This window comes from Polyodon spathula, chromosome 21, assembly GCF_017654505.1.
Source record: "Polyodon spathula isolate WHYD16114869_AA chromosome 21, ASM1765450v1, whole genome shotgun sequence".
Classification (NCBI taxonomy): Eukaryota; Metazoa; Chordata; class Actinopteri; order Acipenseriformes; family Polyodontidae; genus Polyodon; species Polyodon spathula.
In genome coordinates, this window is record NC_054554.1 from 28,122,045 (window position 1) to 28,140,962 (window position 18,918).

Consider the following 18,918-nt stretch of genomic DNA (forward strand, 5'->3'; position numbering starts at 1 on the left):
TACAGTTTCACTAAGGGTCTAAAAAGCTTGAGAATGGCTGCTGTGGGACTAAGCTGCCTTCAAGTCCCGCTACAGAAAGACTGTTCTAAATATTTACTTGATTCCACCTGCAGCGAGCCCATCACAAACTGGTGAAGCAGTGGAAATTATCCATGAACGCAAGCATGGAGCACACTTCATCAATCATTCTCTTACTGCTCTTTACATTAATTCAGCATTCCCTCAGGTCCCTCGAATCTCTGGCCGTCGTCACGCACAGTCTTCACAATGGCACTTTCCAGTTATTTTAGGCAGCCTTCCCACCCTGCCATCCTTCTCAAGGTAAGTTTTGAGAAAGTTGATTAATACTCCAGTGTACAACTTCCACAACTTTTTTTTGGTGAAAGGAAAATTAAACTGTCATCCAAAATAATAGTGAGAAACAACTCAGGAAATTAATTTATGGATTCTGAAATCCACCTAATTGCTTTCATCCAGAACAAAATGTTGCAAATTTTACCCTGGAGTAAACGGTTATAAAACAGTGTTGTGCTCAAGCCCAGAGCTGTGCCGAACTTTGACCTACTACAGTATGTAAGGTTAGCGTCTATTCCCTAAGACAACATATGCCTCCCCCCAATTAAAAGTAACATGCATTCAGCTTGCTACAAATGTTGAAATTTGCAAGACTCCATCTTCATACTGGTTTCACCATTCAGAAAAAAAAGTTCTATACAGCACAGGCCTGCAAATTACCTAATGGTTCTCGTTTTAAAGAAGAATAAGAAATAAAGAAAATGCATTCCAACAGATTTATTGATACTTCATTACTGGTCATGTTCACTAAACTGGGTTCTGACTGTCTGAATACAAAATCATAGATAGACGGTCCATCTTCGAAGGACATCTGTGCTCTGTAACTCAAAAGGGTAACTCAAAAGCCCATCTTGGATTATTTAATTACTCAATCCATCAGAGGGGTTTCTTAAAAACCAGCAGACACAACCATGACCTGTTCCCCAATTTCCATCAAATTTGCATCTGGTTTACAGAATGAGTGACCTTACACTGCAGCTTTTGGCTTCAGCCAAATGTTGATTGGTCAAACCTGGGCACCAGAACAAAGGAGATTTGGACGCCAGTCTAAGGGGCCCGAAAGCTCCCAGTGCCATGCCGAGTCCTGTCCTTGCCCTCCAATTTAATGAAGTATGAAGACATTGCCCTTGACCCCTATAAAGAGAACATTTTAATTATGCAATAACCATACGTGCCAAGACTGGGTTTAATACAACTGGCTTAGCACCAATATCTGTCTTTTAATAATCTTTTATTTAGGTTTTAATATATACATATATAATTTTTAGTAATAAGCTCTAATATTTATAAACAAAAGTATGAATGCTGTCGGCATTTATTTTTTTTTTTTTTTTATTATTATTTTTTACTTCACAATTTAAGAAAAAAATATGGTTTACATAGCTTGACAATTGGCAGGATTTGTAAAAGACACAATTTTTAAAAAAAAGTTACAGCAACAGTAAAATAAAAATATGTAAAACATTTTCATTACATAAACAAAGCGATCTGAACTTTTGACATACAAATGCTAATGTGCCATAATGGGCAGTTAGTAATGCTATCACCTCCAGCCAATCTGATTCATGCCACCATATTATCTACAGTCTTAAGTTTCACATTTTGAAGAATGGCAGAAAATCCCAGAGCTCGCTCAGATTAAAAAAAGGAATGATCAGTCTCCACTAAACCAGGTTCACGACACAGCCAGAGTGCTTGAACCTGCATGATCACGCTCATTGTATCGAAGGGTGCTGGTGGAAGGCTGGTTTTAAATCTCCGATTTGCCTCACCTGTCCAGCTCAGCGTGAGTGGAAGCACTGTGCCGACAAAGGTGACTTCATTCAGATGAGATGGAAATTCACAGTCCTGGGGCCGGTTTCCAAATCGTTGAAGGAGCCTACAGAATTAGCATGGCTTACATTGTATAGCAACGTGGGTATAGGGGATCCAGGGGTTCAAATACCAGCTCAGGTGCTAGGACACCAGGGGAGTCAAACAAGTCGTAATGATAAAGCATTAGCAAGCTTGTAAGCACACCCGGACATTCTTAATGAAAGGGCCTTTGCACCCACAGCAGGTGATTACAATTCAAGCAAGGAGGAAATTACATCTGAATTAAAAATGTTCATAATTATTAAGAGATTTCAAATGCATTCGTCTCTAGACAATACCCGTTTTCTCTGGAGACAGTGATAATCTAGAGTAAAATTGGACTAGTTTCTTTTTCACTTTATTCATAGACAAGGTGAATAACACAATACAGTTAAAACATTAAGTAACGCAACACTGAATTATGCATAATTTGTGTGGGCGTATGCAAGTGCGTTTTGGTACAGCGGGCCATTTCAGTTTATTTTCAGGTATGCAAAAAAGATAATTTTTTTCTCCCTTTCTTTTCATGGAAAATTCCTTTTCTGTTTTCTTAAAATTAACCAGACTTTCTGGTGAAAAATATCACAGGTGCTGCAAGTTTTAATTAACAAATTCATTCCACATCCAGCATTACCATTTGTGCCTAACTGGATGAACAGTGTCGCATATCCTCCTATTGACAGTAATTGGAAGTTGCCTACAAAGTCATTTTAAAAGCATTTATGTTTTCCCCTGGATTGCTGAAGCCTGTAATTATATCTGTTCCTGTGGCTGTTTGTCAAACCTGTGCGTTTACAAGCGATACTCTGAAGCTCTTATTTAATTTTACATCTTTGAAGAAATTTGTAAGCAGCGGGGCAGGAACTCTTAACGCACACTAGTCAAGAGACACATCACAGAAGAGAGCCATCAGAGGAATGTCAAGACAGACACCTTTGATCATAAAACAGATAAAGATAATCTTGGGTGTCTAAATCCACCCATATCACCTTACACTACACGTTAGACCTCAGTGTGTAGTTTTCTTCCAGCATCTTACTTTGTATTTACATCTTAATATTCTTAGCAGTAATCTTGGTGGGTTGTCAGATAAGTGTGCCCAGGACACAACTTGCATCTTCCAGCAAACAAGTCATTTTCCTCATCTGTGAAATCTCCTTCCACATCACTTAAATTAAGTCAATTAAGTGCCAGATGAAGACAGCAAAAAATCATTTACGGAGATTCATAAAATAATTTTTGGCTGCCTTATAAACTTGCTGACTCCAAAGCACCCACAAAATGTAATGGAATTGCACAAGCTTTATCATATCCCCAGGATTTTGCAATTTTGCGCTTGTTTTTCAACGAGCCAAGTGTGCATGTTTTACTCTAACTTAATTTTTCCTCATTTCCATCACTTCACACCTTTTCAATAGTGTGATAACGCATTAGAACAATGCCGGCATTTGCTTAAGACTTACAAAATAGTTTAATAGGAAAAACATCTCAATAGCTTGTACCTTCTGGTAGAGATTATAGTTTTTAGGCTGTAGAAAGAAGGTTGAAGCACACGCATGCACCCACCCACCCATCAGGGCACAGTATAACCACAGTGTATGCAGAACAAACATGCCAGCACACAATCCATGATGCAAATAGTAATCCACAGATTGAATTTAGGCTGGTCCAACTCAGGACAGGGATGAAAAGCAGAATATCAAAAGTTGCAACTGATGTATTTTAGAACCTCAAGCTATTCTTTATTAAATTAGCTTCTCTTTAAGGGGATTCCATGCTGATATTACAATGAAGAAACATTTCAGTGGGCTATAGATGAGGTCTGGTTTCCCTTGATTGTCACAGGCGTTGGATAATACGATATCAAGTAGTGATCAACGCTACTGATCATCCAACGCTAATGTTTCCCCCGAGGGCGGTGACTGGCAGGTTTATCAATGCATCTTTACACTCAAAGTATTTGGAACAACAGTGTCTTCACTTCATTTCCTACATGAAAAGCAGCCAGCTGCAATGTAATTAGCCAGACTCTTTCACCCACTCTTCTTGTTTAAAAAAGATTGAAACGTGATCAATAGCAGACAATTCCGAACTCAAAGTGGATACAGAAACGCTGTAATACACATGCCTGGGCCAATTAGACGTTTGATGTTTAGATTTAACATGCGTTCTTCTGTGGCTTTCCGGTTAGCAGAATACACTGTATTAGCAATTTAACTTTTGAGTGCATGATTGTAAATGAACACCAGGTCTATTGATGCCACCTTATCAGCTTAAACTTGCTTTTGGCTAAACTGCATGTAAAGTGCATCTTCCGATGTGAAACAGAGCTGGAAAATGTATTTGATGTCACCACTGACGAACAAACAAATACAGAATGTAGTCTTGTACAGCACAGTGAATATGCCACAGGTGGACTGGGCACCTGTGGCAAAGTGGTTAACAGTGTGCAGGTGCAGGTGACCAATGATTACAGACAGACAATTATAATCCAGATGCAATATTGTTTAATGGGTTTGTACATCCAGTGCCTGATGGAAAAACATACAGTAAATAATAATGCTGGTAAGTAATACAGCGGTGTATTACTTACTTGTACCCCCACATGAAACACAAAACACACACACACAAGTTCGTAGTGCGTGAATTAGTGCTTGAGGTGCAAATACAGTTATTTGTGATACAAGTGCAGTGCTGGTCCGGGTTTGTGCTGGCCTCTGGCAACTGCTCCGGAACGTGTTAGCTGTCTCTAACAACAAGTAACAATTAGACAAAACAAACACTCACGAAACAGTTACACACAACACAGGTCCATCCGGATTCTTTTTCATAAACCAAAACAAAGGAACAGATTGCGTCGCTCCGTCCCCTACTTATACCGTCATTCATGACCCCTTGGTAAACGATTGCAGACGCTCCTCCAATCCGCGGCTGCCACATCATTTCCCTTCCTGGTCGATGAGCTAATGTGCTGAAGCTCCACCCCTTTTCTAAATGACCGACTTAAACCTAGAAACAAAGTGTCAGGCCAAGCAGTCCAGGGTACTCTGTTCCCGTTACTTAGCGCCCTCACAGGTCGGGAAGGAAATTTACCACCAAGAATCACTGTCTTTCTGTCACAGCTCCTTACTGTATTACACCACATTAAAACTGCACTGGTTTTGAAAACTAAATCTGTGAGCATTACACAAGATTACACAAGCCTAAGGCAGTTTTGCCTATTAGACACCCACAATAATTTCCTGGATATTTAATTTCTTTGTGAAGGTGTTTCATAAACTTAATGGCACATTTCACACTTTGTTTATTACTTTGCTTTTGTTGAGCCCTCTCCCAGGTGTTTAAAACGCAGCTTCATTTACGATTCCCTCTCCTGTAACCACAGTTAAAATACAAAGAGACCACACAGTAGAAAGTCCCTGGATGCTGCTGAGCCACAGAAAAATATTTGCCAGCTGTGCCTTTTTCACTAAATTGGAATTTTAGCAGGCTGGCAAATGGGCTAAGATGTTTTTATACACTAACCCTGGGAAGAAGGTTTTGTCCCTGAAACGTCACATCAGAGAAAACCCCAACTGTTAAAAACTCTTTCCTTTAGATGTACAGCATACTGCAATGGCCCCCCAGGTGGAGCTGTGGCCTATTTTGAATCAAACACAATTTGGGAGAGGAATAAAGCCATTGCAAAAAGGCTAAGAACTAGGAAAAAAAGCACCACTGTTTCATTATAATTGTGAGGTGTTTCTTGCTAACTAAAATAATTGTATTAGCCTTGGTGTAACCAGCTCAGCCCCCTCTGTAAAAACAATGCTGGGAATCTCACAGAGAAGACCTTGGAATGCCTAAGCTGTTTCTTTTACAAAACACATTTTTTATTCTGTCCGGCAACACAATGTATTGCATGTGAAAAACTTTGGCTTTAAAACATAATAGCATAATATGCACTATAGCATATGTCAAAACAGAAATGGGCATTACAGGGTTAAAGTCATGCCTTACAAACTCACTGTGCATAAAGTTACCAATAATTAGCCGAGAAGGACAAGTCTATCAGATCAAAGCCTCTCACGCCCAGGTCAGCTAATATTATTTCAGATAAAGAATAGTAATTCCACAGCCTGCATACACAAGGCTGGTTTAATGTCTCCCCTGGGTAGTTGTCTTTTTCCAGTGTTTAGGTTGAGATCAGTTGTTTGACCAGAGCCACATGCAATAGGCATCCTCCCAGCACGTGAAGTTCTATTAAAATAAATGAACGGCTAGGGCCAGTGCTCAGAAAACCTATAAAAAGGGAGAATTTCCAAGATGAAAACAGTTAAGTATCGGCGACATGAAATGCCACGCTGAGGTAGAGTCGCTTGCTCTTTGACTCTCAAAGCATTGTGAAGAGCGAGCTGATGTGATAAGTCAGGAATTTCTATACTGTTTGAAACTGTATACACTGTAGTTAGTTTCCACTAGGGGATAGATACATGCAGATTGAACAAGTTATTGTCTTTGAAGATGCATAAAGAGGGTTGGTGTTATGTGAGATACTGTTACAGCTGATGGCACTTGCAGAGGTGCCTGTGTTGAGGTGAAGTCCATGAGCAACGCTAGCCGAGTGCAGTCCACAAGTACAAAAGGTTCAGCTAAGGCATTGTAGGGACCTTCTCTTTTATAAATCCAGGATTATTTTATAAATTGCATCACACACTGGAAGTTAAGATGATGCTGGTTGTAGAAGCCCAGGCTACATCTTCAATTCATGATAATATTAGAAAATACCACCTCTCTTTTTATCAGCTCCACTGTATTGTTTTCAAGAGGAAAAAAAAAAACTCAGCTCTCCTAGGACTGGAGTAACTTGTTACATTTTTTTAGCTAATGAGAAGCTGCTCTGTAATTTAGAAATTAATGCTCATAACATTTAGAGGGTTTTGGAATAAAAAATTGCAGCAATAATTTTGTCCTAAATAAATACAGATTATTTGGCTGGTTTCACAGTCCTTGATTAGATAACCAGGGTCTGGGAATGCTGGTTTGGTCAGCTCCCAATACTATTTCAAAACATGGTTCCAGACAGTTGGATTGTAAGCTGAACTACAACTTTGCCAATCTAAGTAGCATTAGAGCATAAATACTGTAACAAATTGTAATCCACCTATAATGTGTTGTTTGAACCAAAATGTTTCAGAATATCAATTGGGTGATTCTCTCTCTCTCTCTCTCTCTCTCTCTCTCTCTCTCTCTCTCTCTCTCTCTCTCTCTCTCTCTCTCTATATATATATATATATAATTATTATTATTATTTGTATCTATTTTTTTATTTTTTACTTCTACAGTTTCACATATTCAAGTACTTCCTCACAGCAAAACTTTCCACATACTTTTCATTTTCTCAGAAATGAAATACACTGAAAATTCTTCGAACCACGTCTGTTTTTTCATTCAGCGAACCCCCCGGGGTCCCCGGCATTAACCTCCGCTGGCAGTCACATGGGTGTAAGTGGCCAACCGGAGGACAGCAGGGCGTGAAGTGCCTCATGAAAGAGCTCCAGCTGCTTCACGTTCCTGCCGGGTTATTTGGGTTTGGGATCAAGTATCAGCTCGAAGAGGCAATTAAAATTCTACAGCGAGCATCTCAATGTGGTTTGATATTTGATTCAATAGGATAATTACATATGCCTTGGCTCAGTATCAAGAAAAAAAGACTGGTGTGGCAACAACGAAACCGAAGTCAACACACCTCCTTATTCTTCTGCTTGCAGTGTAGACAACATGCCTAAGAAATAAATATTTAACTACCACTCCTCGTCTCCTCTCACCTGCAACACAGATCCGCGACTGTATATAAAAAAAATACATCAGTTTGAATTGCTGCTAAATCTTTTAATAGCTGTGTTGCATTGGGACAGACTAATGGTTACACCTTGGTGTACAAGACTCTGAGATACATCTCTCAACAAAATTCTGAGGAATATATCGAGAACAAAGGGGTGCTTCACACCTCAGAAATATAGGGGACCCCACACCACTTCAAAATAATGCAGCTCCCTTTTGATTAGCTTGCCATTTATTTAAGCTAATTTCAATTTCCAATTAATCACTAACCTAAATGGCTGCTAATTGCCCTAAGTTTTTGGGGTTTTTTTAAAACAAAATTGCTACAAATAAAAGGCTGCGGACGTAATGACATTTTACAGCACTCGAAAGACAGGGGATCATATAAAATGCATTGGTGTTTGAACACGCTGGTGGGACTTCAGATAACAATATACATGGGCAAAGAGGCAGACAGACAGAAACCTCATGGAAAGGATCGGACATGTTTTTGTAGGTTTTATTTCCCGCGGTATACTCTCTGGGGACCTGGCACCTGTTCTCCATAAAAAAAAAGGAAACTGTAAATTCTTAATAATAAAAAAATACTATGCATGGAATATCAGCGGAATCTACAGTCAGTAAATTCCTCCTAAAGGCATAGTTAGGGCTGTTGTAAAGCATGCATCCCATTGCATGTCCAAAAGGTTTGAATAATCCCAATCACAGCACAAAATATTTTTCCATGGTAACACAAAACTACTGCTTATCACGTACTATATAATGTTATAATTAGAGCACCATGCAAGGGACAATTCTGCGAAAGATAATTGTGCATTTAGGCTATGAATGCTTTCGATAAAGACACAGCTTTTATTAGCTTCTCTCTGCACAGCTTAAATCAGCATCTACCTGTTCTTCAATTGCTAAACCAACAGATTACACGACATGCAAAAGATCTGGCTTCAGCTGGGAGTTCTGCTAACTCCATTTAGTTTGGGAGTGGTCTTTTATTGTAGCAGGCAACCAAACATTTTCGGAAATGGTTCAAGCATTTTGTGCACAAAAATAGTCTTGTTGAACGAGACAGCTACATCATTCAATACGCGTACTTACTTCTAATTGTCAGTCAGGTGATAAGATTCAACACATCTGGCTAATGATCAGGTTTGTGCCTCCAATGCTCACAGAACCAAAAAGAGCACTTTGCTTATTTGTTACATGAGCAGGTCTTTATATATTAATGACAGCTATATGCTTCATTTAGCCTCTCTATCATATTATTGTTGTTCAGCGGAATAAGTGCTATTCTGCCAAAGTCATTGAGTCACAGAGCTTTTGCAACATGGATGTACCGACAACGTTGTGTTCCTGTCCTCAAGGATATTTGGAATGGTCCCAACATTGTATTTTTTCCATTGTAAATAATAAATGGTCCCATCACCATACAGTGTGCACAGTGAGCTTGAACTAACAAGACCATACAGTGGTGTTAGGAAGCACGCACCTCAAATTCATGAAAGTGGTGCTCAGGTTCTGGAATTGCACATTTTGACAGAAAAGTGACTGCCTTATCTCAGAGCTATATTAGGGCTGTCAATTAACCGCAGTTAACTTATGCGAATAACTCGTTCATTTATTTGAAGATTTATTTTTTTTTAAACTTATTTTGGTGATATGCGATGTAACAAAAGACTCACACTGAAAATAGCATCGCCTGTTCAGAATATTCTTCTGTTGGAGAAATTCGACTGCTATTGCAGGTACTTTCTTTTTAATACATACATATATTTTACAAGTTTGTGAATGAAAAAGTTTGTGGTATATTAATGCTGACAGTCTATACATTACCGGGACCTGAAAACGTATCAATTCATCTCAACCTAACAAATACAGTTCCACAAGCATTTAATAAAAGAATTGCCAGCGATTATCTTATTGCCTAGAGTAAACCGTACACAAATGTCCTTCTCTTTTTTAATTTATAAAAAAGCTAATGCCATGCACCCAGTGCTACAGTAGAAGAGTCTGGATTCCAGGCTTCACTCAGACACCGAGTCACTGTATGGCCTTCATGTGACAGAAGAGAGGCAGCCTTGCCACACCACAAACAAAATGCAGAGCTTTCAACATCATGTCATTGTGAATCATAAAAGAAAAAGCTGGTCGGCTTAATGCATTAAAAAAAAAAAAAAAAAAAAAAAAACGTGTGGGCTGTTAACCCTAGAGAACGAAATAAACAAAAACACCACAAAAAGGATTATGCTTTTACTCCTTTATTCTGCGCATACTGTAGTTCTTGGAAACAAGCCCTGCTGTATATTGTTTGTTGTTGTTGTTGTTGTTGCTTAAAAGAGAAAAAAAAAAAGCAGGACCCCACAAGAAATAGAGAAGCCTCCTCTTAACTGAGCTTTCAACCCTAATCCATTTATAAAAGTAAGTCTGTGGGCTTTCCCCTGGGCTAACGACAGCCTTGGCTGTGTTGCTCGTTCAGGATGTATTTCCATGAAAGTGGCTCGCCCACCCCACCCCCGACATCAATGTTTTAATTGATTACATAAAAGAATTTCCAGGGGGTGTGCAGTTTGTGTCTGAGCACAGAGGCAGACCCCACTTCCTTTTTATATCCAAAAAATCCTAAACTAACCCCAGCGTTTTGATCATCCCCCCCAGTCTGCTCTTTATTTTCTTTTTCAACAAAACCTGGCATGAGATCTAAAGAAACGCAAAGAACAAAGTGTTCAGATGAATTACACAGGTACAGGGAGTGCTATCCTTTTGCTCTTTAAGAAAGACAGCAGCAGTCCTATCAGATGTGCTGTACGTTACTGACCAACGTTACTCAGATCAGATAGCCTAAAGCAAACTTTTTAATTATGTGTTAGGTGACATCCATCAGCTGCTGTGTGCATAAAAAACTATTTGGAAATTCTTGTGTATGTGAATCTATATTATATAGCACAAGAGGGAAGGAAGAGCGAGAATTTAAAAGAATCCCATCAGTCATCACTATCCACTTTCGGTGTTAAATTTCAGACAAGATTTCTTAACTAACATGCATGCTTTTCTCTACAATTTTACAGCAGTGTTGGACAGAGATACAAGCAGGTCTTACAGCGATTTTAAGACTCCAAGCTACTGTATTTTCCACCCAATATAGAATGACTGAAATGCTACAACAATCTCTAAGGAAGTGGGTGTCAGTGACGAATGCGCTATGAGCCACATTGTGAGTAGTTCTGGTTAAAAATAAATAAATAAATAAATAAATAAATAAAAATAGTGCTGGGTATTTTAAGTGGCTAAACCTCACCACGTCAGGTCAAGTAACACTGACACTACATAATGGATTCACGACATGAGCAGCAGATAATAATTTATTGAAGCCTTTTGGCCAGTCACCAGCATCCAATCTTCAATAAAGCGGCCGTGTTATTTAAAGGGTTGCCAATAAAATGTGTAACTGAATCTAATCCTTTCCTGCAGGAAAGACTGCAAGACCAATACTAACAGGAACATCCACAAGTCATCATTCAGCTCATAGTAACTACCTCGCCTCCCCAAGTTCACATCGACCTGCTGTTAGTTTTTTCCCTTCTATTTGAAATTCTTTTGTGTTACAGTCATCCCATATTTCTAGGTAAAACTGTACCCCATTGACTGAGCGCTGTTTAAAGTTGCCTGTTGAGAGATCAAAGCTTGCATCAAACACTGCTTATCGAGTCAACATTAACAATGACAGGTCTCCATTACTGCTGCATTCCTCTGTGTATCAAGTCCTGTAAATGACATCATCCACCCACCCTTTCACACTAGAGCTCCTATACACCAGGCACTTCTGGGTTCACCTTAACCTTAACCCAATGTTTCTAAAAAGCACTGTGCGCCAGCTAGGAGATGAAAGGCAAATCCACTTGCTTGCCTAAAGCAACCACCACAATCAAAACAAGAAGGGAAAAAAAACAGGGTGAAAGAAATGTGTTGCGGAATGAGAATTGCGATTTCCATTGCTCTTGAACATGGACTCTGCACCATGTAGTTGCTGGAGTACTACTGGGTGTTCCAGAGTAATGCTGCAGATATTTCCCTATGTACACTACAGCAAGGCATGACAAGCTCTTTTGCATGCAGCTGGCTATGTGAGCGAAAAGTAATTGAAGACATGGTAGAACTACAGCAAGCAAAATTGTAAAAAAAGGTTGTGTTTTTTTTATAATTAAAGCAAGTGTCTTAAACTGCAGGCACACATTATTGTGGTGCCTAATCAGACAGAGAACCAATTAATTCTAATTACAATTATTTAGCTGTCATAAACTTCAAACACATAAAGCATCAATTACTTGCACAGACTGCTTGAATTGTGACTGTAAAATAAAATATACTGTACTGTGCTGACCAACATCAAACATGTTGAATCGCTACAAACCTTCAAGGGGTAGGGCGGACATGAACATGTTTACTGAAGTTAACCACAGGCTCTCCAAAACATAGCTAACTTCCATGTCACTCAGTTTCTTCAGCCAAAGCTACTCTGCGCATTATTCTAAAAGATCGCTCAGAGCAACAAAACAAGCCCAGAGCAAAGGGGCTGCTGTGTAATCAGCGCCTTCTCTAAATTACAGAGCGGTGGCTTTTAATGGGGTTCATTGCAGGGCTGAGGAACGGTCAAGACACTAAATCTAATAATCGGCAAGTCACAAAGTGCATTCCTCCAAACACAAATGTGAAGACGAAATCAAACAGAGTTTGATTTATAGAAAAGGATTTAATAATGGAAAAATGGAACGACGGAATGTACCATACAAGCTAACAATACAACTGGATAGTCCTGTCGTGAAAGACTACAGTAAATGCATATAGTTTATGAAAAGATGCCATTAAAAATAATAGATGTGTAACAATATGCATGCTTAAATGTCAGGGGACACTAGCCTGGACGATCAGCTATACAGACTGCAATGAGACACAGTCTGGGACATACTCAATGGGTATGATGCTAATACCATCCTCCATAACTATTAATCACTCAGTACTGATGAATATTAGAAATAATAAATTGCAATGACAAGCGTTTCGAATAGATGTCTTTTGTTCAATGTCTTCGAATGCTGAAATCGTAGGAGAGTCACTAAAAATACTATTTTGGACAGTGGACCACCCGCCATTTAAATAAATAAGAACTTGTATGTGTTGTTGCAGAAAGAAATACATTAAATAAGCTAATTTGCACTGTTAAGAGATCTTATTTGTCAGTACTGCAATAGCGGTAGTAAGATCAGTCATTGCTTAGATCAACTGAGTACACCTCTGTTTATATGTTATTTATAAACAGATCCCAGACCCAGAGAATAAAGGCTCAAAAAAGCCAAGTTTCAATTGCGATATTCTGAAAGATCGCAGGTTACAGTATGTGTCTCTGCCACCAACTGTGACCGACTTCCCCTTATAACTGACTGAACATTCTAAACCACACCTTCCTTCCAACTTTTGATGGCATCACAGGCAGTTGAACATCCCAATTTCCCACAGTGAATCTGCCTGTATCATTAAAGATCCATACTCCTAACCCTAATGACCCACTCATCCCAGCACTGGCGAGGAACAGTACCAATCAGCAACCTTGTTGTGCATGAGCATGTCATAAACGGCTGTGTACGAGCCTGGTAGATGCCAGCTTTCGCCAGCCTGCTGGGTGAGTGTGAACTTAACTGACCTGGTTGATGGAGTTGGCAGCACAGGATGCGAGGCCCGTTCCCAGGGAAGCAAGGAGGAAGCAGCTGGGATCAAAGGTTACCGGAGCCATAGCATAGCCAGCTGATGCAGTCATGACAACCAAGGCTAGATAACACAGTTGAAAAACACAGAGGGTACAAATTAGGGGCATCAAATTGGCAAAGTAATAAAGGAAAACAAATGAAAGATAATACCACCTGGAGGTTACCTATTCACAAAGAAATTAAAAATATACATCTGGATTATGTGAACACATGCAGTCCAACTGCTGTTTGCTCCTCATCAATCAATATTGGGAGAGGCATCTATTTATTTTAGTGTGCATGTGTGGGGTACTTGGGGGATCCTGGATCCCAGTCAAATGGCTTCGTAGACATAACTTAGGATTGTAAGGTCACAGGTTAAAAAGCCATCCAATATCGTTTCAGTTGGAATTAATTCTAAAAGGAGTGCTCTGGGATGGTAAATCCCTACGCGTCAAAAACAAATAAAGGAACTACTCTGCCAAACAGATCTAGTGGTTAAACCTACATGTACAAACTGCTTGCAAAATCATTATTTTAAAAGCATAAACCTATAGATTCTGATTTTGACTGTACAAAGAATACATAAGCAACATGATTCCAGTGATATTCTGTTGCACGTGTGTGCTGAAAATTAGATGTGGATGTTGCCAGTCAGCTGCCACTGGCCAAATAGGAAATACTATTTCACCATTTGAAAGGATTTGGTCTTTCAAATATCTAGCATTGGACCAGATAATTTCCTTTTTCTTTTTCTGATGTTATCCATTTTACAACAGACTTTGGGATATGAAGGACTTGCTCCCTGCAACACATTCCCTTGCATAAAAACCTGCATTTTAGGAAACATGTTTATGTTGGGTTTATAAGGTTCTAGTGGAGCATTTAGCAAGCAAACACTTTATGTCCACCGTCTGCGCTCAGTAGCTTTTTTCTGCAGTGTCTCAATGAGATAATTTTGCTTCTTAGCCATAAATGATTGTATTCAGCCAAGAATCCTTCAACACAGCTCAAACAAACTAGACAGCTTTCGGTTTAACCCACATCTTGTCATCTTTGCTTCAGCATGTCTTTCAGTATATTGTGACTGAGTAAATCATTGCCTGGTCCTTGGTGCTCTGAAACAGAGACCCAAAATTGTATGTACATGGTTTAATTTAAACTTTGCCTTGAGGGTTAAGTAAGGAATAATAATAATAATATAATAATAATAATAAATAATAATAATAATAATAATAATAATAATGTGATGGATTGCAAAGCTTGTATCAAGTGTCAAGTTCCAAACATGATAATGCACATGCTTTTGTTTGTTTGTATCGTTTATCAGACAGCCACTTGGAAATGGGCTGTCTGACAAATAGGCAAATTGATATATCTTAGCAAATAGAAAAACAAACAGACAATGTTTGGATCAATAGTTTCTACGTAAGAAGTACTGTATAAGCTGCCTGGAAAATTAACAGTTGGGTATAACATAATGAATAACCTATAACTTCTGCCTCTGTAAGCCTGACTTTAAACAATTCCAGGGGTCAGTGGCTGTGTATATTGACCGTTAAAACATTTATCAGACCCCAAGCAGCTTCTTGACATTTTAAGTGACTTATAAAAAAAAAAAAAAAAAAAACTAAAATTCTATTACAGTCATGTCAGAGAGAATAAAACAGACAACCCTTCTGATTTACAGGTTTGGAGATCCATTAATCTTTGCGCTAGAAACCAATCGTTCAACAGCAAATACAAGACTTGAATTAACAGCCTTGCAGAGTGCTTCATGATAATTTATTTATGTAGAATTAGGGAACTTTAGTAATTTGGGGTGGGGTGGGGGGAGTGGGGAGAAAGATGGAACAGAGCAGGAAATGGGTGACATCATAGACTGGAATGACTGACCCCCTGTGAGATAAATTTCTTCTAACAAATACAGCTGGAGCGGCAATTAACACGCATTTTACACTGATTTATGAGCGTTGATGTTCTATGACAATACATTATACACAAATGCTGTGTCCGTTTCCTTCACTCTCTGCATATGGCTGAGGAGGCTGTGTGGTCCAGTGGTTAAAGAAACAGGCTTGTAACCAGGAGGTACCCGGTTCAAATCCCAGCTCAGCCACCGACTCCCTGTGTGACCCCGAGTGACTTGCACGTTCTTGTAAGTGACTCTGCAGCTGATGCATAGTTCACACACCCCAGTCTCGTATCTTTGTGATGGTGGTCCACTATGAAAGGCGCTATATAAAAATAAAGATTATTATTATTATTTATTATATAAGCCAGGGGACAGGCTGGCATGCTGCAGTTGTCAATGGATTAGGAGGGTGAGGGTTCAGTCCTCAGCCTGGGGATCTAGTCTGAAATAAATGCTATGAAGCAGATATGCACAATTTAGGTATCTGAAGCCTTTGTATTCATTTTCTGAAGTAAATGCAACAAGTAAACACTACCTGTTTTTGTCATAAAAACAGTAAGTAAACGATATTTGTTAATTGTTTAACATTTATAATTATAAAACAGTTTAAATATAGGCCTTGTGTCTTGTTAGTTTACTGCACTGTCTATTATTATCGGTATCAGTAGCTTTAAAAAAATGGAGTGGATTTGGTATACATAGCCATCTTAATATTGAACTTGTTTTTGGTGTACATTTTTACATTCATTTCCAGATACAGATGGTTTACAATGGTTTACAATGCACAGAAATTATTCATCTTTTTCATTAAAAAAAAAGTGAAAACCAATGCAAGACCCCCATAAAACCGGACATTTTCAGATAAACGTTTAGTAACATATTTCAGCGCTTGGAATCTTTGTTTACAGCTTAAACGTTTACAACCTGGGGTACCACACCTTGCGACTGACTGGAGGTTAAATGACTACAAGATTCACAATTGTGATTAATAACATTCCAGCCGCCTTTGCAATGTGAGGGAGGAAACCTGGTTTCAGCATACCTGTGAGTCTGATTTTAGACAGCCTCGCGTAGATTCCTGGTAGGTCCCCAAGCACCACCTTGATTTCCTTCCACTGTCTGGTCTCCTGAGACTCCTGCGCAGTGGAGGGATCCTCGTCTGAGCTGGCCCCCTCTGTATGCTGAGTAGGAGTCTCCTTAGCAGATTGTACGCTGGAAGGATGTTGGTCGATTTCTGAAATCTGCTGGACCTGACGAATAACCGTTTCATCTTGTAAATGCTGATGCCGCTCCACCAGCGGAGCGGTCAGTGCTTCCTGCTTTGGCTTCGCACGCTGACAGGCTCTGGTTGTTTTTGTGACATACTAGAACAAAAGAACCCACATATAATTACACTACTATTTACAGTATAATTACAGTATTAGTGGGCACCAAAGGACCAACAATACTTCGTTGTGCAACTTTCTGAAACAAAGATTGTAACAGGAAGACTATTCATGGTTAATATATATTTAACTATGCTTTCTATTTAATGATCCTACTGAAAATGTCTACACAAAAGCAATAAGCCACCCCTGTCTCAAATGCCGTACACTGATAAACATTAACGAAAAGTGTCCACAGTACCATTTGCTGAATAACCAGACAGCATACATTATGCATGGGACCCAATAAATTACAGCAGGTGCTAGTAGATATACATCTTGAGTGAGCAGCTCACCTGGCGCTTGAGAAAGTTACAGTGTTGAAAGGTAATCCATTTGCTGCGGGAGGATCTGCATTGCTGAACAAGGTTACAGGAAACAAGCCTTGCCTGGGCTGCGTTTTCAAGACTCTGGAGAATGCTAACACCTACCAGACCTAGATAATAGAGGAGCAGTCATGTAAAGTTTGACAAACATGTATGAACAGTTCAGACATGGCATAGTGACACACAAAACGCTAATGCAAGACCTGATGTGATAACTTCTACTGATTATACACTACCTCAAGCAATTGCTAACATTGTGATCACTGTAACCTAACAATAAGATGAAAACGCTTGTTATTTGTTTTGCTTTATCTGAAAGCATAACATGATACTGTATGTACCTGAAAATAACATTTGTGAATACTGTCGTTTGTTTTTCTTTAAATAATCGACGGTATATATTTTTATGCATCCCGTAAATCTTTATACAAGGCTGGAATAGTCCGTTCATACCCTATTATAAGTTGCTGTATTAACGACACTAAAATATATCCATCCATAATTAATATCTCGACATAGGCGGTTATCGTTTAATGCATTTTATTACAATATAGATTGCTGTCGGGAATAATAATAATAATATTAGGGGGTGGAGTTAAATGAAAGTAACGTCACAAGATCGGGTTAAAATTGCATCTGACACATCCCCGATTAACAATCACTTGTACCTGAATACCGTTAATGATTGATCGACTTTAATGTATTTTAAATAACCTATTAATGAAATATTACATCAACCCGTCCTCAAGGTTGGAGAGGGAAGGTCAGTGAATACTGAATTACAGAATTGACATTGCTCTTAATTTTAGGAGTATATTCAGCTCCCGGAGCTCCAGGGCCTCTGATTAGTTACGCCCCTCCGTGCATCATGTCTCCGGTCCCGGGTCCGTACCTGTCAGCTTTCTGCATGGCTGGTTGTACATGATTGTGAAGCTAAAAGCCCTAGTATCAAATCTGTCCTCTTCACATGCTGCGGGCTGCCATCTTTACTGACACCGAAAAGAATAACTTCCTGGTCTGAACTTCCTTCCGTGCGATAGTGCTGCGAAATTAAAGAGACATGCGCCAGCTGCATGTAAGCGCCGAGCTATTTGAGAGCAGATGTTTGAATGAATATGAACACCTCTAAAATGACACTTTTTTTGCGTGCGTATATAAAATGTGTGTGGCCACGTTAATTATCAACAGTGGGAATTAGAAAGTCGCATTTATAACGTAGTATTATAAATACGTGTACGTTACTAAGTGTAACATGATCGTTTCAAAGTATTGCAAATTTAAATAAAGTGTATTATGCAACTTTCTGGGCGCAGTTAGGGAATTTCTATAGCTACAGTCGTGATGTACTATAATTCCCACTACATTATTCTAATACTATACCAGGGATTGTAATTTCAATGTTTTATAACACTGTCTACCAATGCATTTCAGCCTGTGGTTTTCATAGGCAGCGATTGCCAAAATGTTATCACCCCTAACTTGCATATTCACAACTCTTCACGTACAGTAATTCTAAGAGCTGTTAGTTATTACGCAAGACGTCCCATATCAGGGACTGAAAACTTAGAAGAACCCCAAAGTCAACCCACATGTGACATTACTTGGTTGAATCAACTATAAATTAGACCTCTTATTGTTCTAAAGAAAAATCCATATTAAATATGAGAATGTGTTTTTATTATAATGAGACATTCTATTGATATTCAATGTGACATAGGTGCAGAAGTACATGTCAATGTAAAACTGGCATTCTTTTGATTAGGGAT

General features: G+C 39.0%; 1 protein-coding gene across 2 annotated transcripts in view; it reads right to left on the reverse strand.

Annotated features, from left to right (window-relative positions):
- Positions 1-18,169, reverse strand: part of LOC121296381 (protoheme IX farnesyltransferase, mitochondrial-like) — a 42,064-nt gene extending 23,895 nt beyond the window's left edge. For both annotated transcript variants that reach the window (XM_041221880.1, XM_041221879.1), the window contains exons 1-4: positions 18,045-18,169; positions 17,123-17,262; positions 16,445-16,766; positions 13,445-13,569 (exon numbers count right to left, since the gene is read on the reverse strand). In XM_041221880.1, the coding sequence (XP_041077814.1) occupies positions 13,445-13,569; positions 16,445-16,766; positions 17,123-17,262; positions 18,045-18,075 (618 nt within the window). In that variant the 5' untranslated portion in view covers positions 18,076-18,169. The remainder of the gene's footprint in view (positions 1-13,444; positions 13,570-16,444; positions 16,767-17,122; positions 17,263-18,044) is intronic.
- Positions 18,170-18,918: the final 749 nt, after the last annotated feature.